The following is a 23,152-nucleotide window of genomic DNA, read 5'->3' on the forward strand; positions in this document are numbered from 1 at the left end:
GTTGTAACTATTTCTCTTTGTTTAGAAGAGCTGTCCAAACAGGGTTCTGAAATAGATTTTAAAGAAATGTTGTGAAACTCATGTGACTGCTGTTGCCATGGCCTGTTCTTAAGGTGTTACAAGCATACAGTTGTTCCCCTGGGGAATGAAATGGGAAAGGGGTTTATGATTTTCTGAAACTGTGTTGATGCTAACAGGAGCTACTGAGTTTTCAGTCTCTGTAGAAATTGAACATTTTCAGTGGTTGTGGTTGTAGTTGTAGAGCTGATAGATTTGGACCTAATTGTCACTTAAAACAAAATATGTCATTAGTATTAACTCTTAGCTCTGCATTTATTAATACAGAGGTAGTTTGCTGTTTGGAATTTGACCTAAAAAATCTGTTGATGGTTTCTTTTTGAAGGAAAAGCAAAAAGTAAAAACCAAAGTTAGAATTCATAAATAAGCAAGAAAAAAGACCAAAGTCAGAATTCGTAAGTAAGCTGTGGTAAATCCTGATACCCCATATTTTCCAAACCTTTTGTATTTAAGGAGAACATAGCAGTACTTGTGTTCTTGCAGATGCCAGATTTGGGTTTTATTGAGCTGGTTTGCTGTAAACAGACTGGCTATTGTTTCTCTTGTCCACAGGAAGGGTTTAAATTTATGTGCCATATTCATGAGGTAGTACTCAGAAATATCATTCTACTGTACCATGAGATAAATGCATAATGTATTCTGATCATTTTAACATATTTCTGTTTCATTAGGCAATAATGCAGCCTTACCAAAGTCAACAGAAGAACTAGAAAGTACCTTGAGAACTGACAAGGTATTTGTTATTTTGAAAATTTTTACTGCACTGTTTCTTGCTTATTCATACATCTTGCTAGGGTTTCTTCCTGTACCTTTTGATTTTTGTGCAACAAAAATGGAGATTTAAAAATTTAAACTGAAGAACTTTCAAAAAGTAATTTTTCAGATTATTCAGCTCTAGTTTTCTAAGCAGCTGGCTTTTAAATTGTGGGCTGTCCATGTTATTCTGTGTTAGGAATAATTCCCTCCTTCAGCCATACTCCTTCTGTGATTGAGACATTGAAGCTAATTTTTTTAAAATTGGTCATACTGTGTGCATTTTGCTTGATAGGGCCTGCAAAATAGTCACCCACACCCCAGCTCTTAGAGCTGGCAAGTTATTCCTTTGAACCAGTAAACAAACCTACACTGCTGTGCATTGTGTTGCAGCACTTCCTGGCCAGTCCTCAGAGTCACACATCTGTGTGTGTGAGCAGCACTTGCTGCTGCTGTGTTCTGATAACCACAGCCCCTTATCTGCTCTCCCAGAAGGGTGGGGCACCCTGCATCATCCAGGGTGTTTGGGCTCATGGTCACCTATAGCCTGTGTAAAACCAAAGCTGGCTCTGTGTGTCTGGGCTGTGTTCCATAGCAGGCAGGAGTCCACATGGTTTAATTCTTCATTCAGAGGCAGGAGTGCATTCATGTATCCTGCCGTGCTGTGAGAATTAAGTTTTTGAGGGATAACACAGTTCAGAGATTCAAGCATCTATGAAAGGGTGGACTTCAGGAGAGTAGAAGTCAGCTTCAGTCTGGTGGGAGTTATTGATAATTCCACCTGCAAACAGCTGCACTGTTTACCAGCATAACATGGTTCTGGAGTCAGTGTAGCCATAATGTAGTGCTGTAGCTGGGTTTACAATGTTCAGATCAGACTTAATACACTTAGCTCCATGTAGCATTATTTATGCTATGGTAACTTTGAGCTGATCTGCAACTTCTTTTTTTTTTTTTTAAAGCAAACATAAAAAAATCTGCCTGAAACACAACTTGAAGGGAGATCATTGTACCTTGTTATACATAGCAGATCCTTTTTTTCCATGTACAGATGAACATTTCTAGGCTATTGCTTTTATTTGGAACTCTGAGTAGGTGTTGCACGTTGAATTCCTGAAATCTGCCTTTTTAAGCTAATCTCTGATGCTAATGTTAACTCTAAGGTCAAATCTAAATACTGTACTGTTGAACTTAGCTCTTACTGTTCCTTCCTAATATATGTGCTGATGTCTTAAAAAGAAAGCTTTTGAAGACTTTTATAATTCATGATAAGACAATGTTCATCGTGACACACAGGAGCAGGGTGAGACATACTTGTTCTGAATATCCGCAATATTTGTTTATTTTCATTTTGTGCTTAGTCACAACAGCCTGAAAGTGCAAGAAGTGAAGAAGGATCTGTGGATCTTCAGACTAAAGAATTGCAAAAAGGTGATTTTTATGCTTGATAGTAACTTAGTTTCATGCTGAAGGGACTAATACTTATGATGGGAGGGTTGCAGATTTGTTATATATGGCATATAAAGGAATTGAAGGAAGCCTTCATAAATCTTTAACTCTATCTAGAAGTTTGGGGGGCCTTCAGTTTGGTTTGTGGGAAAGGATGGTCAGACTTTTCTTCCAACATGATATGCTGAAAGTAGGAAAGGATTTTATAATTTTATAATTTGAGATTTAAAAAAAAGTCAGCTGCTAATATTCTACTTAAAATCAATAAATAAAGAAAAGCATTTGTTCAGGAAAGATTGAGAAACTTCTCCCAGTAATGGCTTTCATCCATATAGGTTTTGAACATCCTGGTTTTAGGGTGCTGTGACAGGCCTTGTGAGAATATGAAAATAGTAAGTACTACGGGACAAGTCATAGAGAGTTTACAGAAAATTGCTGGGTTTTTTTTTCTTCTTAATCTCCAAAAGATTAAAATAATTGTGGCATTCACTCAAGTTTGAAGAGCAGTTATAAGTAGGTAATCATCTAGTTAGAAACCTCAGTTCGTCACCTTGGATCTGTGCTCAGTGATTACTTTTCCATGTACTTAAACTAATCTTCAGAAGGACCAAAACTGAAAAAGAATCCATTCCTCCCAAACCCAATTTATGCATTGCAGTTGTTTGGCTTTCCTGTTAAAGTAGAAACAAACGCCTGCTTTGTGCCCATCTTGATGGATTTTGTGCTCCAGATGTGTTACAAAGATGTTCACAGTGCTGCCAGATGAGAGCTAATCCTCAGTTATTGGAATAGCAGGCAGAACTAAAATGAGTCCCAAGAGGTATCAGTGTGACTGCTGCTTATGTTGTCCACGGAGGTTAAAGATGCATTTCCTCTGACAGAAAGTTGCAGCTGAAGGCCTACATGCTATGAAGGGACACACTGTTAAGCTCACTGCTAAATTTTTAGACATGGAAAGCAAAAACAGCAATAAGGCGAGATATGAGCATTGGTATAAAACTTTGGAATTCTATTTTTATTCTCAGGGTAGGTCAGATGCATATACCTGGTTATAGGGCGGTGTATATGCATCTGAGTGATAAGAGACATGCTCTGCTCACAAGAAAGCAAATGTAAACCCTGAGAATTGGTTAGAAGAATGTAGACATCAGAACGACAGATCTAAAATTTGAACAGGTTTTTCTGTACTGTGAGGTTTCTTTGAAGTGCCTTTAAAACTCTGCCACTTCCCATCACTCAGCCAGACAGTACTTAAAATTTTAAATGTGCAGATTGAGCTAGCTGAGATAATCTTGTTTCTTGTAAAATGTTTAACAAAAGTCCATTTGTTGTGTAAATCATGTTGGATGTGACATACTGAAGACTGATGCTTTGTAGATCTTGGTAGAGAGGTTTTTTCTCCCCCACAATAATCTCTCTTATATGTATATAGGCATGCATATATACATACAGCTCAACATACGTAAAAGGAAGTTGTTTAAAAGACAAATGTGTGTCCTGTCATGAGTATGAACAGCAGACACAGTAGTTTAGTAGTCCAAGATTCTTTGGAATGTAAACAAATCATTGCTGTTTGAGTGGGTAGGAACTAGCTCTTAATTTGACACTGCTTTAAAAATTGAAAGATGTGCAGCTCAGCAGTATAGCTATGGAAGAATTGTTGCTAAAACATGGAGATATAAGAAACAAGCTACAAAATATATAAAACTCTATATTAAAAAAATGTGGTTTTATTTGATTTTAGGTTTATGTTTTTAAGGGAAAGTTGCTTGGAATGTTTCAGCAGCTTTTTTTAATCAAGGTATTAATTTGGTGCTTTTATGAATCAGATTTTAAGAACACTTGATAGAGCAGCTTCTTTATAATTCTCTTTGTGTATTGAAAGTTATGGAATTCTTTCAAAACTCCAGACAACTCATCAACTGTCATAATTATTTTCCCTATTTTTGTGTTATGGAAGGCTGAGGCTGTACTTCATCAGAGTATAGTGGAGTTTAGCAACTGGACAATTTCCTTATGTGCATTCTGTCAGCTACAGGTATTACTAGTACAATTAAGCAAACTTTAGTTCTCTGAAATTATGATGTAGCTTAATCACGTTCTACTTCATCCCATGATCCAGAATCTAGGATTGTGATGGATGAAATTCTGATTAAGATGGTGGAATTATATTTGAAATTTCAGTCACCATAAACTGGAAATATGACAGCCCCTTAATTACCTGTATTTCAACCATAAGGTGATTCTCAGTTATCCTGTGCTGAGGAATTGATATTCTTGTTTTGTTTTGTGGATATATTGTTAAAGAGAAGATTGGATGTCTTTTACTTCTGACATAGAAAGTAAGTTTTATATAGTTTCAGATTCTCTGGAATCCTTTCAGGGAGGTGAAGTAGAGGATACTGTGATACTTTGCATTTGCTCAGCTTTTCTAATTGTGATAAATTATTTTTAGTAGATATCCCGCAGAGGAATATTCCTTTAGAAAGAGAAACTTCTCATGTAAGTACTTGTTCTTTATTTTATAAATCTGTACTGTATTTCTCTTACTTGAATTTACTTCTATTTACATTAAGTATTCTCTAAAGGAAAATATTATTTTTGTATATGCAGAGATTATGTTTATTGAGACACTGCAGCTGCATAGGTTGATGTCTAATTATTCTTTCAAATCTGCCAGTAAATAAATCTTGCATTGTTATTCTATAGTCTGTGACTATTTTGAGGCTGTTAACTGGCAGAAAAGAGAAGCTTGACTGATCTCCATGAGACTAGAGAAAAAAAAATAGGGATTATTCTTGGAGGTTTATATCACAATTAGAAACCTATTTTAATGCAGTCTGCTGTCTTTCACAAGATTTTATAAGAGGCATAACTCTTGCCTTGCAAATGTAAACTTGCAAATGTAAAGTGTATCTTTTGGAGCAAAAATAAGGCATTTAATACAGATAGGCTGAAATTGTGTTTGTGGTTTATTAAACTCAGGTGATAAATATATTTAATACTATATTGAAATGCTGGTTGGCCACATTTCTGATGCTAATGAGATAATTCTATTGTTCCTGTGGTAGGAGAATGTTCTTTAAACCCAGAAATATTCTTTGTGATTTACTGTGATGAAGTACTTTTAAAACATGTACTAGGGTGCTTAATTCTGATCTTGATAGAGACTTTTTCATTAAAAGTATCAGTCAAAAATTTTGAAAATACGGCAGGTTTAAAGTTTTTTTATCATTTTGTTCTATAGTAGGAATGTTACTTGAGTCCTTTGTAACAGCTGCTTTCCATTTTAATGTATGTTGTGCTTGGAAGTAGCCAGTAGGGAAAAGTTTCTCCCTTCTGTGTTTATAAATTTCATGGAGAAAAAAAGAAGTTATCCTTCTTTGTGTTTTGTGTGTAGGTGGAAAACTCGGCTACCCAGATAACAGAAGAACATAGATCTGGAGGAATTCAACTTAAATCTCCAGAAAAAATGGATGAAAAAAAGTGTAAGTGATACAGAAGTACAGGAATTTCTGCAAAGCTTTTCTGTGAAAAAACCATGTTCTACTGTGTCTAGGCCATAAAATGGTATTTTTGAGAAAATAGTAGAGATGGGGAAATTTCAAACTCAAAGCAATTTATACTCCCAAAATAATTTCTAATATTTCAGTTAAGATATTTGATAAAAATATCAACAATATTTGCAACAAATGTAATTACTGCACAGAAGAGCATTATAGTCATTTTCTCAATCATAGGTGAAGAAACATTTTTTGTTCAGTCTATAAAATAATTACTAATTTTATCCTTCTAAAATAAAAGATAAGGAAGCTGATCATTAGGAAAATCTAAACTTTGTGGGGATGGATGCTTCCTTTTCTTAGGTGGAAAGAAATAAATTTTAGTGTAGCCTTTTATTTGTGTGCAAGCAAAAAGTGAGAAGGAGTATAGTCCATTGAATGGCATAAACATTTCTAAATTTCATTTAGATGCAGCTAGCATCAAAATAAGTTGGGCATTTTGTTGATATAGTATTTACAAGACTAACAATGTAATACCTCTTCAAGCTCTGGATTCAACTTCTTATGTCTTTTCAGCATCAGAAAAATTTAGAAAAAAGTTAGTATCATTAATAATAGCATTTTTTCATAAGAGCTTTTATTCCTCTTCTAAGAATTGTGATCTGATGAAGTGAGTGATTAAAAGTCATGTATTCATTCGTGTCCCACATAGCATTAACTGCTTTCCCTGTCTCTGGGTGAGTTGAAGTTGAGGTTGGTGTTGTATTTCTTGATGTGTTACCACATTTCAATTTTGAGCTTATCTTTAAAAACAAGCAAGCAAACAAAACAATCCACACCTGTAATATATAAGAAACATGTAATTCTCTTCTGTTATTGTGTTGTCTTCCCATTTCAAAGAGTGATTAGAATAACTTTCTGTTCATATTTTTGGTAGTAAGAGACTGTTTGTCAGACTTTTGAATTTCAGTAATAGTGAGCTGGTATGTAGGTGACACAAAAACATGACAAATGCAGAAGACACTTTTTTAACACTTTGATTGTCACTTGCTTTTGCAGGCAGCAAGCAGATTTCTCAGGATGTGCTAAAAGATGATGAACAAAGTCAGTGTTCCAAAATGAAACCTGGTAACGTCAAGGTATTTTCAAGAACTGTCATGTTCTGCAATTGTAGATAAGATGAAAATCTTAATCATAATTTCTTCAGCAGTTTATTTTTTGAGATGTTTCCATAATTAAGCTACTTTTGCATTGCTTTGAGTACAAAAGAACTGATTAGCAGATGATACTTTTCAGTGAGGGAGACAGTTAAAAAACAAAAAAGGCAGGGGTCTGTGTGGTCTCTTTGAGGTGTGGAGGTGTGAGAGGACTGGGTTGCACAGAGGTTGGGAGCTTGGGATCTCATGGAGCATTGTTGGATGCCAGTGCTCCAGTCAGTTCAGTGTCTGCATGGTTGTACTGATCTGAGCTCTTCAAGAGGGTGTATTGCACTTTACCTCAGTTCTGCTAAATCAAAACAGGAATTAGGACAAGATAGGTGTTCCTTTTAGGAGTATATGCAGTATATTTGGGACTACCTCACCCACTGATTTGTGATGAAGCTTCTCAACATTAAAGCTTTTAAGAAACAGTACAAAACCTTGATCAGTAAAATAACTGCTCATGTATGAGGATGGGGTGGGTTTTTTTGTGTAACTGGCCATGATTTTTAATGTGTAGTAAAGCATCTTTCCTCTCTTGTTTCAAAATAATGTAGGACGTTATTTCAGGTGATGCAGCAGAAGTGTCCAAAGAAATTGATGTAACACAAACACCTCCTAGAAGTACTGTGGAAGGAAAAGGTAATTAAACTGTCCATTATGGCAGATTTTCTGAACTCATATTGAATGCTCATTTCTTTTCATTTGAATGATTTTTGAGAGAAAGTGGGAACTTGATCCCAGCAAATATACTTGCATATATATTCTCTGGTTGATTTCTGCTCTATTACTGCTAGCAAATAATGCATTAATTTTAGTTTCTTTAACGATGAGAAAAGTTTTGATGCTTTTGCTGTTACCACCCACTGGCTCCATTATTGCTTCAGTATGTATCTTGGGTAGGAAAGCTAATGGGAAATAAACAGGTAGGTGGGGAAAACAGAACAATCAGCATTATGTGATAAGAACATCTACCTCTGACTACAAGCAAGGGCTGTCCTACATAAAAATCCATGACATAACCATCAGATCAGTTTTGTTTGTTTCTGTAGAGTAAACAACCAGAGAAGAGTGCAAGTTGCACTGTTGTAATTGACTAAATTGCACTAAAATAAATAATAAAATGTGGTTTGTCCACATAATTAATGTGGCTTTGTTACTTCAGTCTGTTTTTGTGGGAGCACTCTGAGAATGTTCCCTGATGTTAGTTTGGCCTATTAATAGTTTTGTCTCTCATTGAGCAAGTTGACGAGTCTGAATCTGTTCTGCAATGTGCTTTTGTATCCTCAGCTTCCTGTTTCATGGAACATGTGAGAAAATGGAATAAGGGCTTGTATTTGTCCTACCATTTTATAGTATGTCACAAGTGTGAGGTTTTGTTCTTACCTTAAAATAGAAGACCTCCCTAACTCATCTGGCATTAGTGGGAAGCATTTTGGCAGATCAATACACTGTTGCTACAAGGCAAACAGTGTTGATGTCTGATGGGTGTTTTTAGGAAATTTTGGGCTAAAGAATGAAATAACATTTTCAGTGTCAAGGTTGTGGCTTTTATTAGTTCTTTTGCCTAATAAAACAAAGGTATACAATTTCTTTCTTTTTTTTCTTTTCTTATGTGTGAAGATGAACCTAACTTTGAACAGGAAATGTCTGAAAAGAAAAAGCACAGTCCAGAATCAAATGAAAATTCTCCAGAGGTGAGTGATCTTATTCATGTTAACTCACTGAGATAGTGCAGGTTCCCAGTACTCTTTGTGGTACATAACTACTTTGTATTTTGTTGACAGCCATATTAAAATTGTCTTCAAAAAGTACTAAGGACTTATGTAGCTCTGTCACAAAGTACAAACTCACAGACCATAAAACATCAATGTCTCAATATGGAAATAGGACTAACTCCCTTCCTAGGCTTAATAGTGCTTACAAAATGTCTAGAAAGCAATTATATAGAGTTGTATTGTATAGAAATCATATTTTCTGAAAACTTGGTAATTGATGTGGACAGTTTAGTCATAAGCAAATAAAACTTGCTTTTAAAATACTGTCAACAGTTTTTAAAGTCTTTATCTCCTAGGCATGTACTTGAGATAATCTGTAGTATGGGTTATAAACAAATGTCTGATCCCTCGAGATTAAAATTGATGTTGGCCCCTAGAAATAGACACTGATCTCAGAAAGGTGTTGGCTTTCATCATTTGGGGGTTTTTTGCCTCAAATTTGGAAGAAGAAGAAAATTTAAAGAATATGTTTTTATATTTGTTCACTCAAGGCTTGAGTCTCTAAGAACCATTCTGGGGGAGATATTGCTAAACCTCAGTAAATGCTGAGTGAGGCATTTAAGCTTTCCTTGTGTATAAGAGAAAGTCCTATTGGGGATTTTGCATCTGACTTTGTTACTTAAAAGTTCTCTTTCAAAGCTTAAAACTTCAAAGGAAGGGGCCCTTTTTTGCTAAGGATCCTGTTTATACAAAGAATTCAGCAATCTGTGTATTGGGATAATTAGAATATTAATTGTTTGAAGCACTTGCTCAACATACAGGATGCAGCCTGTGCTATATGGCACTGGCAAAAGGGGCTCATGGGATGTAAAGTCTGGAGTTCTTGTATGGGGTAAGCCAACAGCATTTGTGACACTAAAAGGTTTTGGGGCTAGGGGAGCAGAAGGGTACTGCATTCTCAGACATGCTTTGTGCCTCAGTCAAACCACTGAGAATTTTGTATAACTGGGAGTTGTCTTGTTTCTTTTCACATATATTAATGGTTTTCATAACAGGCAGTGTCTCTTGCTATTAAACTTGCCTCATCTGTTTTTTTTAACTGAAAAGTACTACTTCTGCCACTGTCACATTATGAATTCAGTTAGCAGTCTTTGTATTGTATTGCTCAAATGCCAAAAGTCAGTTACAGGAAGTAAAATATTTTTGTCCTTTAATAGGAAAATCAGCCTGTAGTAGTGAAACGCAAAAGGGGCCGGCCTCGTAAATACCCTCTTGAAGCAGTACAGCCTGGTGGTAAGTAGCTCATAGTACCTGTGTGGGAAAACAAGGATAATAGTGACATTCAAGTTCTGAACTCATATTTCTTCCCTCAGGTGGGGAGTCAAAAGCTGATATGAGCACTGGGAATGTAAGTGCCTTTATTTTGTTTGGGTGCATTTAAACACAGTATTTCAAGAGCCATTTATCTGTTTAACAGTTAACAGCATTTCAGAAACATCTTATGGAAAACTTGATATTTGAGTTCAGTCTAAGCAAACAAAACTTATTAATAGTATCTCTTAAAGTAGATGAGCTTTTTAAGGAAAATACAGTGTTAATTCAGAATGTAGCAAATTACCTACCAGCTTCACACTTAGTTCACTCAAAACAAGTGTTATTCTAGCTAGCAATATATACCTGTGTGCAGGGTGAGTTTTTGGTGGTGTGCATATGTGACTTTTAGTTTGTGCTGGGAGTAATTTTGGCCTGAAGAGCAAGGGTGACTTTATTTCAAAAATGAGGATTTTTTCCCCTCTACTGAATATATCATAATAATAACACATAGAATCTTTTCATAGCTGTAAAATAAAATATTATGTAAAGCAGTTGTATTACACCTCATGTGAGAGATAGAGACATAGTGATGAGTGACCTAGGGGCTCATGAAACATGTCTGTTTTCTAAAGCTCAGTGGTAGTTTTATTTCCTAAGCCCTGTGAAGGATATTCACAGCTAGGAAGGTGGTCTGTTGGTATTGTTTCTGCAATCCAGTTGGATTACAGCACAGGGCAGTGGTGGGTCAGGCATGTTTGTGGAGTGCAGCCAGTTGGATTTATTCTGGTTAAAGGCTTCTGTCTAGGAAATGCCTCTATTTCAGAATCAATGGTATTGCATAGAAAAGGGTGGATTTTTAAAATGAAGTTGTGTTGAAACACAGGTTTTCTTCCTGCTTGCCTGGTGAGGCAGCAGCTGGCATGGCTGTTGGAAATCTTGGGAATTTACCTAGTTTATGGATAAAAGGAATTACTGTCTCTGGTTGTTCTGTCCTCATATTTCAGGCAGCCCTTTGAGTCCTGTCCCTTCTTACAGGTTGGCTGGAATTCTGTTTCAGAATTCCTAGTCTTTCCTGATTAAATTTCGTTTTTGATGTTAATTTAATAAAACATGGTGTGGACTTCGGCATTTGGTTTTTCTGTTTTGGTGTTGTGGGTTGGTTTTTGTTTGGTTGTTTTTTTTGGGGTGTTTTTTTGTCCAGTTAAGGATTAAGATTAATTTTTAAGTCACCCCCAGAAATAGGTGTACCTTGGCACCCTCAGCACTGGAACAGAATCATCTTGTTCTGGTTCAAGTGTGCAGAGGTCTGGTACTTCCCAGTGATGAGTGAGGGGTTGGTGTGAGCTGCAGGCTGGCTCGAGGAGGAGTGTCTCACCTGAGACAGGAGGGCAGGACGGTTTCCCCAGGGCTGCTTTGGGAGCACATTGCTGCTTTAGGGGAGCCATAGGCATCCTGGTGTGGTCATTCAGTGGGGAAAGCACTGAAGGTTTTGGGCAGTCATAGGATATTGTGTAATTATATATAGCTTTTTCTGCATAGTGAGTAAATAAACAATTTCTGGTGACTTATAGTTCTAAAGTGACTGTACTAACTTCTTTGTTGATAATTAAATACTTGGAAATGTGTTTGACTGAAACTGCTTTTATCTTTTGTGTCCTTTATTGCAATGACTTTAGTGTCAGGTTACTAAAAGTGCTGTGATTTGTTTATGGGCTGATTTGTTTCAGCTATTTATCAAAATGGAAAAATGCATCCTACTCTTAAACTACAGTACAAACTTTGTGTGCTCATTAGTGTTCATGTTTTCTAGATTTACAGATCCATTCTACATTGAATGTGAGCAACTTTCTGTGATAATGTAATGCAATGCTGAATTTTCCTGATTTTTTTTTTAATTAAAAAACCCACTTTTTTAATTTCAGCTGCAGTCTCCTACCTCTGCAAGTAGAGGGAAAACACCTCAGACAGGTAAGCAAATTATACCTGCCTCAACTTGTAAAACGAAAGATGGAAGAAATGGAAGAGGGTTTTTACAAAAATCACATGGGTCCTTCATCCTGACATCATCTCTGGCAGTCAGTGTGTTATTCATGAATGAAAGTCTCTGAAGAAAGAGATGAAGTGAAGACTTATCCCTAATTGCTACCAAGTGTTTAGTTCCGAAAAAGAGCAGCTTGATAAGAACTTAGCTCAAAGATGTAACAGCACTGCTCAGTGCTGAATAATGCATTGCAGAATATACCAAATGATTGAGTAGGCTGAGTAGATGGCAGAGCTTCAGAGGAAGGCAGGTGCCCCATCAGACTGGCTCTTAGTGATTGTTTTCCATTTCTGCATGTTCTTTTTCATACACTGACTGTCAATCACACTTCCTACATTACATTTTAAATTTTATTCAGCTAATTGTTGGATCTGTGGATATGTATCTAAAGATCTTAGGGGTATCTTGAGAGGATACTTTCACAACTGCTGTAAGATCTTTGAAACATGGTTGCTTAGCTTAACTCAAAAATGTATTTTAAGTGCTTCAAATTAAAATACAATTAAGTGAAATACCTTTCTATTTCTCTTTTCTAATTTTTCTTGTGTATAGAGTCTGAACTGCACTGGTTGTTTAAATGTGTCTTTTTAATTATGGCCATTCATAAAAAAAAAGTTTTTAAAGCCATTTTAGGAAGCAGGTGAACTGAAAAGTAGGTTAAAATGGTTTGTAAACAAATGCAAACAAACCTGCAGAAAATCTGAGAAACCAAATCTTCAAAACAAATCTTCTGGAGTTTCCAAAAAGCTTAGGTTTCTACAGATATACTAATCTGGCTGCACTGAACATATGGGCTGTTTCCTATTTTCTCCACATTTGTTAAAATGTCAGCTTTAATCCATATGCTTCAGAATTGTCTCTGGAGGGTTAGCTCGTTGTGTGGTACTTGACTTCCACGAACTGCCAAGAGAACAGACAAGAATGTGAGAATGAAATAAAAGTGCATTCTGCTTTGCTTTTTATTCAAAAGCACAGAACCTGACTGTGTACTTAAAGTTTGAGTGTGTTATGTAACATTTCTGTTTTCCAGGTAACAGGCTGTTGCTATTACAGCAATGTTCAGAGGAGTATATAAAGGGGGATGTACTGTTAAATTTTTCATCCTGTATTAGCATTCATGGGCATTAAGGGGTTGAGAACCCCTGGTGATGAAAAGGAAGCAAAGTTGAATCTCTCTGTGCAGTTCACTTACTCTGGTGCTTTCTGGGTGTTCTGCATAAGGATTTGCACATGAGTGGAGTGGGATGCAGAGTTTTATTTTTGGTCACTACAGCACATTAAGAGACACGTGTTTACTCAAGATATCATCCTCCCATAACACTAACACTGAACTTGAAACTAATTACTTAACACTAATCAACAGTTGCTGCTCTAAAATTAGTGTGATTTTAGATACTGTGTCTTAATATTTTTATACTTATCTTTAGGCAAAATGCTACATTTTGGTATCTTTCAGAGGGTAATCTGTTAAAGGCATGTCATGGACCTAGATGGGATTATTCTTCAGTCAAAAACCCCTTTGCTACAGATTTGCCCAAGTGAACCAGAATTATGAAGTATTTCTTTTGAACACAATAGAACCAATACAAGCTTATTGTATTATGTATGTGCTTATGTTGTGTGTGGAGCTTAATACAGTGGACAGTCCAATGCTTTATTTCACTTATTTTTTGAACACTTAACTATATTTCTGTTTTACTTCATTTGCATAAGAGTTTTTCCCCATAACCTTACAAAGGAGTGCCAAAAAGTTTGTGAGTTTTAGAATATGTTTCTGCTCTTTGAGATCTATTTTAGATCTTTTGCATTGTCATTCTTTTGTTTGTTTTCTCACTCTAACTGGTGAGGGGTTTAGAGTTTGTGTCCTCTCTTATTTAGGTTTCAGAAATTAGACAGCAATTTTATGGCAGGGGGAAAAATATATAAAAGCTTGCTTTTATTTAGGTTTCTGTTTTCTATTGCTAAGGATTTTTATCCTTGCGGTGTTGGAGATAATTCCATTTGACAGAGTTCAAAAGCTTTGTAAAATAATCTCATCACAGAGTTAGGATAGAAGTAGTAGCCATAGGGAGAAGCCAAGCTGAGACATGGGATGTAAAGTTAATAATCTGTTTTAACATGTATAGGCTAGCCTGTAAAAATTACTGAGTTGGAAGTAAGAAGTGTTTCAGCAGAGGAAGTCATGTAATTCACATGATAGAAAGTTTTTCAATAGTATCTTTTTGAGCTTCATCTTAGTCATCTTGGTATGAGCACAGTTAAGCACTAGAACAGATCACCTGAAGGAACCATGTTCTTGGAGACTTCCAAAATTGGACTGAGCAAGATCTTGTGCAAGATTAGATTAATTAATTTAGCCATGCTTTGAACAGGAGATTGGACTGGGTAACCTCTAGAGGCACCTTCTAAGCCAAATTGTACTGTGATTCTGTGATTGGTTGACAGTAGTTAAAGGGGGAAAGTATCTTCTGCTTTTCCATTAAAACAAAACAGCATATGCAACAAAACAATAAATATGGTTAGTCATATAAAGCCTTAGTACTTAACAATTTAATCATTGTCCCAGTCTCTGTATGTAACAAAGTACAAGAAAGCTATTTTCTAAATTAGAAAGAGACTTGAAATATTTTTAGGGCAACAGTGATGTTTACACAAAGTTGAGAGAGTATGAAAGAACTCCTTTTAAATTGATTGGTAAAAGATTTGAAGTTCAGGATCAAGTTTTATTCTTTCCTTTCTTTTTAGGTACAGACATATCTAATAAGAAAGAAACAACAAATGTAAGTGTGATTTGTAAATTTACAAGCAGTATATAATGAAAAATGTCTGTCTTCTGTGTAAAGTAAATAGTTCTTGACTTACATGGTTCCATTTTGTCTCTTCAGGAAGATGAAGCTGAGAAGGCAGAACTGGTTGTGCGTAAAAGGGGAAGAAAGCCCAGGCGCTCTCTGGTTCAATCTGAGGAAACGGGTAAAAGCATGAGAGGCTGTGCCACTCCTAACAGAATCAGAAAATACTGCTGTGCCTTTCTGTTTACTAATAGCAACAAGACAAGCTTTATTCAATTTTCCTTTCTTGAGGAAAAATCATTGAGTTACAGCTAGTGTAAATATTATGTAAATATGTGTAAATTGCTGTAATCTCATGTCAGAATTGCTACATCCCAGATGCTTCTATAAAGCCTCATGAATTTTCTATGAATTCTGGCTATGAGCTGTGTAAGTAAACTGTGGTGAATGTGTTAGCAAGATTAAGTCAAACAAGTGTGAATTAAAAATGTTGAAATATGAAGGAAATGGAAAATTACTTACTGAAAATGGGACTTGTGACTAGAATACCTTTTCTAAATTAAGTGTTCATATCCTTTTGGAGGCCTTTTGGAAAATTATAGCATATGTGTAAAATTTTAAATGGACAGAAACACTGGAGCCAGAGAAGAAACGTCGGAAATTGACTTCTTCTGAAGATGAGCTAAAAGAGCAAGAGGAAGGTGAGGAAGAGGATGGTGAGGAAGATGATGACGCACATTCTGGGGCCACAACTAGATCAGCCACAAGATTAGAGGCTCAAAGGTAACTGTGTAGACACTCCAGTAACAAGCTTTTTTTCTACCTTATTTTTAGGTGGTGTGGGGTTTGTTGCAGGGAAGAGTTGTGACTTCCTCTTTTTGCCTTTTTCTGATTGTTTGTTTTAAACGGATAAGAGCTTCCCAAATATTTTTCATTCTAATTCTAGTACCACTCTTCAAGGAATGAAGGGACAAAAGGTGAGGTTAAGGGAAATCGTAAGGGTCTCAAAAGGCATACTTGAGTATGTAGCAAGGTAAGAATTGATCCTATTGGCACTCTTCATCCTAGTGATGCCTCAGAATTTAAGTCTAAGGAGACTTGGTTCTGATGGGTAAAATGGGACATCAGAGTTGACTATGCACTTCACCATTTGGTGTTGGAACAAGTTGAAAATAAAATTATCCCTGTTGGTTTCTTTAAGTACGCTGTCCAAGTTAAATACATCAATCTGCAGTACTGGAGGACTTTATTTCTAGTATGGTGATCTGCAAGCTTGGAAAGCAATCTTGCTGTGAATGACAAGTGTGGGTAGCAAGAGTTCTGTTTTCAGGAAGCCATTCTCCATCTGCCTTAGCACTGCTCTGCCTTTTGGAGGCATACTGAATTCTAGCAGAGCTCATCCTCTTGATCTTATTGTGGAAACAATGAAACAGCAGCTCTGGAAAGTTTTGATGTGTGTTGCTGTCTTTCAGAAGAGAATTGGAGTGCAGGCATTTTTTTATGTTGGTGGTGGGATTACTTTCAATTGACCATATTGACTTCCCTCTTAAGAATATTATGTTCTATTGTATATATTATATGTTAGCCACAGTGCTCTTGAACTGAAAATTTCAGAACTGAATTTGTAAGTAGTTACATGATTCTTCATTTACATAAAAACTGTGAAGGTTTACCACTACTGCTTAGTAAACAACAGTTTTGTTTTGGTAAAGCCACAGGGACTTCCTTTAGTCTCACATAATTGTTAACTCTAAAATTGTAACAAAGGTTTAGATATTTGTGGGTTTATTCTGCTTGCTTGTGGAAGCATCTACTTTTTTTATAAATTTGGGGCTGTGTCTCAGATTTCCAATGCTACCTTTCTGACACTGATTTCAACAAAGCATTTCTACCTTAAGGTGCTGTGTAGAGTATGCATTTTATAAATAGCATCTGGGAATAAGTTTGTTGAAGAGGATGCTTCTTCATATTCAGCATTGCTGGATTTCTCTGACTTAAGTCACCTGTTTTCTTAACTATTAAATTAATCACTAATAACCAGTTTTTTAGATTTCTGAACTTGTGGATACCAAGACTTACATGCGTGAATTCAGACTATAGTATGTTCTTTTAAACATAGACACTTATGTACAAAAATTACTGCAAGATTTGGAATGGATTGGTTTGGTTTTGGTTTTCTTTGTAAATACCAAATACTGACAGTAAAGCAATCTTTTGATTCTACATTTGATACAAAAATACCCAGCTTGGCTTCACAGTGTGTCTTGAAGCAGGCAAATATGGTTTTCTCACTGTTTCTTTTGGCAACTTTGATTTACTTGTTGCAAATACTGTGCAGTCTTGATTATCTGCACTTGGAATGCAAGAAGAAATTGACTTGGTAAAAGTATTTGGTTATATATAAATTCATCATGCTTTTGTGTTACAGAAAAAAGGCCAGCAAGCCAACCACACGTGCAACTTCTAAAGGCAGCAGTCCAAGTTCAGTTTCTCCTAGAAAACGACAGAAACTAGCAGCTAAAAAAAGATCTCCAAGTGATACAAAAATTAATAAATCTCCTCCATTGACACAGTAAGTATTAAAGTTGAATTCACTTTGAGGATTTGTTCTGAAAGCCAGTACAGTGATCCTTTCCTTATATGTAACATACTACTTCAAAATCTGAACAGCAGACTAGTTTTGTTCTGTTCTCATGTGAATTATAAAAGCTTTTAAAGGATTTTCTTCTGTTTACATTTTTTCTTTTTCTTCCTTTATTTGACATTTGGAAGACTAGATTTTTTTCTTATATCCTTGGAAACCTCTTGGGAGAATCTGAAAGTGCTGTTTATGTAGTATTTTAACTTCAGCTGTGATTCTTTCCTGGATGGGGGGTAAGAGCATCGGTGATTCAGGTTAAAGCTAAATATGATGACTTGATTCTAATGCTTTAAAGATCTAAGATCAGCTGATAAAAAGACGAGAAACTGAGAGCCCTTATAACCAAGTTTTGAATATATTTCCCTTTCCCTCCTTTCCTGTTAATTTGCAAAGCTGAGATCATAGTGCAGAATCCCAAGGGAATAAGTAACAGACGTGGTGCACCGTTGCTCTGCATCTTGTAGTTTACCTGTAAAATGTGTTGTATTCCAAATACAGATGACAAGCTGTCATCCTTTCTGAAATGTGTCAGTGTCTTCAGGCTGAGCCTGGAGACCTTGTGCCTTGTGCACTGATGACTGTCACAGTACACCTCAGCTCCATTACTTTGTGTGGTTATGAATGGCCAAGAGTTTAAACCCATTTACAGTTAGTTACAGCTGAAATATGGTGATTATATAGATGAGTGTGAATGCACAGGGTATGTGAAGTCTGCCCCTTACACCCTGTGGTGTATGCTGGGCTTGAGACACTGTTGCTGCTATTCTGTCTTTGTGAGACAGGGGACAGGATATTGAAGTCCATTATGTTCTGTTATAAATCCACAAATCTTTAAAGAGAAAGAGAAGGAAGAATAGAATCCTAGCCCCAAATTGTACATGTGGAGCACTGTCCAACATACAGAATTAGTACCCCATTTCTTACTAAGAAGTGGGTTTTAGTAGTAAGCTTTTATATAATATGTTAGAGATGGACAGTTTAGTTCAGCTCTGAATAGAATTGTGCCTGACCACTCTTCATTGTGGAAATAATTATTATGTTTTTCAGGTTAAAGGTGCAGTCTGCCAAGCGTAAAAGGGAGGACAGCCCAACAGTGGTACGGAGAAAAGGCCAGCAGAAGGCAGAGGAGGCACCACTAAAGAAAGCAAAGCGATAATCTTTACCAGCCAGTACTGTTCTTGGAAGAGTCAAAAGGAAAACAAACATCTGTGCTTCTATTTTTTTTAAAGCAAAGGGATTTGCACGTGCTTGTTTCAGAGCTCTAAGTTAAACAATGCAGTACTTTTAAGTTACATTTTAAACAGCTTTATAAACTATTGTTTATACAAAATATTATGTACATTTATTTCAGATGAAAAATAAGTTTACTTTGTATCTGAATGAAAAACAAAGTAGTTATATATTTTATCACTGACTTGGAAAGTTGGAGTTTCCCAATGTGACATGCTAATGCAGATGCTTCCAGCCCATAAGGCACCCATGTGCCTACTAATACTTTGTACATAAACTTGTAAAAATAGGTTGTATTTTACTCTGTGTATGAATCTGATCAATGATGGACATTTTATTTATTATATGGAAAGCATTGGTCTGTAAACTTTAGTATATATCTTAGGGTTTTTTAATTATATATTTTACATTCTATGCAGATGTCAGTAGGAAACTTCCCCTCCGCTCCCCCAGGGCTGTCTAAAATCTGAAGTTCTCTAAAATATGCTCAGACAGTTGGTAAAATATTTTTCTCGCATGCATTAAAGTAGTTAGCATAGTGAAAGGGACTTGGCTCCTTTCTGTTCACATTTGTGGCAAAGTACAGCATTTAAAATGTAATCTTACTAGATTATATTTTCACTTGGAAATTTACTACCAACTTCAAGAAATAAATAGTACTAGGTTAGATTTATTCACAGTCAACCAATACCACCCTAAAATGAAAGTTTTATTTTGCAACTAAACACATGTTCTTTCAGTATTTATCTTTTTCAACAAAGAGGGACCCATTGAAATCAAATGTCACTTCTCCTAACTATAGAGCTTCAGCATTTTATGTTACATTTTATACACAGGTATTAAAAATAGAAGCTGGTATTATTGCCAGAATCTTTTTTTAATGTATATTAACTCTGGTAAGAGCAAATGTTCAAGTGAAGTTGTATATAAAGTTAAACTTTTCTTATGATCAAATGTGTCTCTTGTTATGATGTGATGAATTGCCAAACAATCTGAGATTATTTTAAGTGTTTTGTTGATATTCTGGTTTATAATTAAAAAATATTTTGGGGGTTGGAATTTTACTTTTTTTTTTCTTTATTTCTCTTTTTTTGTGAGGTTTTTTTTTTTTTTTCGAACTTGTAAGGCAAATGTTTTGGTCAGATATTCTGCTAGGTTTCTTACTGAGATTTTTGTATAAAAATATAAAATGTTTGCCAAAAATCTGAGTTGCCATATTTTATTTTCCTTTAATTGTTTTACTGGAGAACTTGTCTTTACACATGTGTCTGGTTGGAGTCATGTCTATAAACTTTACCTGGTTATTGTCTTTAAAAAATGTTCACAGGTGCTTACATGTTAGATACGTAAACAGTAGGGAAAGTCTGTTTGCCTGCCTTAGGACACTATAAGAGTGCTCACATAATACTTTTTTAGGTAAATTAGTCTGAAAGAAGAAAATACCTTGGCTCTGAAAATTAATTCCTTTTACTTTCTACCTTAACTCTGCTGCCATAGAGGCCTTGCTAGCATACTGATTGATATATTCCTTTGTGTTACTAACACTGATGCATATGCACGGCTGTAGGATAAGTTGAACCTTTCCTTTTTTCCTTTTTTTTCCCCCTTTGCCCCCTGCAGCATGCATGGACTGAAGTTGTATATTTTGTCTCAGCCTTTGTTCTGTAAGGCTAAGCTGCTGGTTTTTCCATGGGTGCTTTCCAGTCTTTAGGTGGGATTTGGAATCCTTGCCTGCACCTTTCCATTTGTTTCCTTACACTTGGATTCAGTAGTGAGGTTGCTCAGGGGGTTCCTAAGGAAGCCTTGCCACTGCACTCTACATTTATTCTCTCTGCTGGTAGTACCTGTCCTGCTGCTCCAGGACAGTTCATATTTGCCTCTTTCACAAGCAGAGCTCTTCTGAGGGATTATAATGATTGACAAAGCTCAGACTTGTGTCAGATCCTTTTGACTGGCTCTTATCTGATATCTCAGTAGATAAACAGCTCTGAAGATCAGTGTCAGTCTCTCAAAACTGAGCTCCCAAGAGGTGGCCTACTGTCCTTTCCCCTAGTGGTGGATAACATTTAGGAATAACATCTGGCAGCATCTCATGTATGGAATGTATCTTTGATTGTTGATTAAGTTTTTCTGTAATATGAAAGCATTAAAGGAATTACCTTTCTGCAGGACATCCACTTTCTCTTAAAGAGAGGGTAAAACCTGCCAGTTCCACAGACTTTCAGCTTATGCATATTTCACTTGCTGCCACCTTTCTTGTCAAGAAAGGCCAATCACTGTCAATCCCTATTGGGAATTTTTTCCCAATGTTTTTTTTGCTCAGTAGTTTCAAAGTGTCATCTAAATTACTGTTGCACTTTACAGGAACAGTACTGGTCTGCTGTAGTTAAGCAAAACTTGAGAGGTTCAGGTTGGCCATAAGGAAGGGTTTCTTCACTGAAAGGGCGGTTAAGCCTTGGAACAGGCTGCCCAGAGAGGTGGTGGAGTCACCATCCCTGGAACTGTTCAGGAGTGACTGGATGTGGCACCATGCTGTGTTTGAGTTCACATTTCAGCATTTGATCAAGGGTTGGGCTCAAGGATCTTGGAGACCTTTTCCAGCCCTTGTGGTTCTATGATTGAATGTTCACAACTTCCACTTCTTTTGTACCTTCTGTCGCCCAGAGCCCTCTGAGCACGACAGGGAGGGGGAGAAGAATCTGTTTTCCTTGGGTGTATGCAACAAGAGTCATGTTGAGGCCAAGTAGTAGAGAGTAGAGTCAGGCACAGTAACTCTGACACTGGTTATGTGGATGATTATGACTGGATTTATTGCTGACACAGTATCTAAGTATTGCCAGTGTAAGACAAGCAGGTCTAAAGGGTTTATACATCAGCAGGAAGAGCTAGAAGTGTTTGCACTCTTTGGCTTTGTGGAATGCACAATTACAATACAAGCACCTCTGGAGCTACTTTAGAATTTTATCTCGTTATGTGACAGTTCTTCCTGCAATTCTCACCTGGTTTTCATCTTGGGACAAATCATACTGCCTATAAAAGAGTCTTCCTCCCACTCCCTCTTTGCACCTATCTTTTGCCACAGACACGCGCAACCCATCTTCAGAAGTGAGGTTTGTACTCCAGCTTGAATCTTGACATATGTCCAAAGCAGTGACACTTTCCTAGCCCATGCAAATTTAGAGAGGTCAGGAGAAAAATACTGTCTCGCATTGTGTTGAAACAGAATGTCCTGAAAGTGTTTTGTGGAGAGATTTGCTCAGGGCCGTTTGGTGCAATAACATGGCTAGGCTTCAATCCCAGTCAATTCCTAAACCACTTGGCTGGTTTTTATGTTTTAGTGGCTGTTTGTTCTTCCAGTTCCTTCTCTTGGGACAACTCCATTTCTCTGAATATTAAAATACTGTGTGCAGAGATGTGCTGGTGGAAGACTGAGTTCAGCTCCTCCCAGAGTTTTACAGAACAGGACCTTGCGTCCTGCTTGCCATACCTCAGCTGTCTGTGTTACCAGCTGCCTGTTGGTGTGTTCTCAGGATCTCTTCATATTTCTGATGCATTCTCTTTAAAGGCTATTTACACCTCTTAACTCTCTTCAACTTGAAATACTATGGTTTTATGTACTATATAGATTTTAAATCACACTAATGATTTTTTTTTGTGGTGGATTTTTAAACCAGCTAGAGGGTCACCAGTTAAAAGTTTGCAGTTTTCCTTTTTAGGTGGAGTCTGGCAAGATTTTCAGTCTTGCAACTGGTGAAATTTCCCTCTAGAGCCTGATCCAAAGTCAGGAGGTGCACTCAGCAGCTGGGGCAAGGTTTTGCTGATGTTGGCAGATCTCTGAGTGCCTCAGTTTTCTATTCCAACAGCTTCTCTAGTAACGCATCTACTTCTCTCTTGAGGGAGGCCGGGTTAATCTGTGACATCCATCCCAAATACACATCTACTCTTCTCTCCCAACCAATGTTCCAAGACTATCCTATACAGAACAATCTCTGGCCCCAGTCCCTCAAAAGCTCTATAAGGTCCTGAGCTGCTTTAATCTCTCCAGAAACTCAGCAAAAAATTGTCCCATAACACTTGGCAACCAAGAGCAGCAGGTGCTCCTGGTTGTAGTGACAATCAGCAGATGTCCACTGTGAAGCAAGTCCAACACCAGCTTGGGTGTCTACACCTAAAAGTGGTTTAAGTCTGATACCTGTATCAGGTTCTGCATTAGGAAAAGATCATTTTCCACCACAGACTTTTGGTACTCCCCTGCTTTTGGAAGAGGTGGTGGCACCTCTGCAATGCTGAGCATCACTGGTCTGAAGAGAGAGAGCTGCTGCCCTGAATCTGGGATGCACTGAGTGCCTTTACAGATCCTTCCAAAGCAGGACTTGATTTTCTTGAAGCTGCACCTGTTCATATTGTAAAGAGTGAAAGTAACTGGTACACTTTAAT

General features: G+C 36.8%; 1 protein-coding gene across 2 annotated transcripts in view; it reads left to right on the forward strand.

The window, feature by feature from the left end:
• Positions 1–19,779, forward strand: part of BOD1L1 (biorientation of chromosomes in cell division 1 like 1) — a 36,293-nt gene extending 16,514 nt beyond the window's left edge. Inside the window, exons 11-25 of one of the 2 annotated variants that reach the window (XM_054292458.1) lie at positions 750–811; positions 2,193–2,262; positions 4,736–4,782; positions 5,681–5,768; positions 6,843–6,922; positions 7,540–7,624; positions 8,606–8,679; positions 9,918–9,993; positions 10,074–10,108; positions 11,937–11,982; positions 14,801–14,835; positions 14,941–15,025; positions 15,474–15,627; positions 17,273–17,416; positions 18,533–19,779. In XM_054292458.1, coding sequence (XP_054148433.1) covers positions 750–811; positions 2,193–2,262; positions 4,736–4,782; positions 5,681–5,768; positions 6,843–6,922; positions 7,540–7,624; positions 8,606–8,679; positions 9,918–9,993; positions 10,074–10,108; positions 11,937–11,982; positions 14,801–14,835; positions 14,941–15,025; positions 15,474–15,627; positions 17,273–17,416; positions 18,533–18,641 — 1,190 coding nt within the window. In that variant the 3' untranslated portion in view covers positions 18,642–19,779. The remainder of the gene's footprint in view (positions 1–749; positions 812–2,192; positions 2,263–4,735; positions 4,783–5,680; positions 5,769–6,842; positions 6,923–7,539; positions 7,625–8,605; positions 8,680–9,917; positions 9,994–10,073; positions 10,109–11,936; positions 11,983–14,800; positions 14,836–14,940; positions 15,026–15,473; positions 15,628–17,272; positions 17,417–18,532) is intronic. The other variant, XM_054292466.1, reaches the window with a different exon arrangement.
• The last annotated feature ends 3,373 nt before the right edge of the window (positions 19,780–23,152 follow it).

This window comes from Melozone crissalis, unplaced genomic scaffold, assembly GCF_028551555.1.
Source record: "Melozone crissalis strain CALT ecotype California unplaced genomic scaffold, PUWL_Pcris_2 ptg000006l_1, whole genome shotgun sequence".
NCBI classification, from domain to species: domain Eukaryota; kingdom Metazoa; phylum Chordata; class Aves; order Passeriformes; family Passerellidae; genus Melozone; species Melozone crissalis.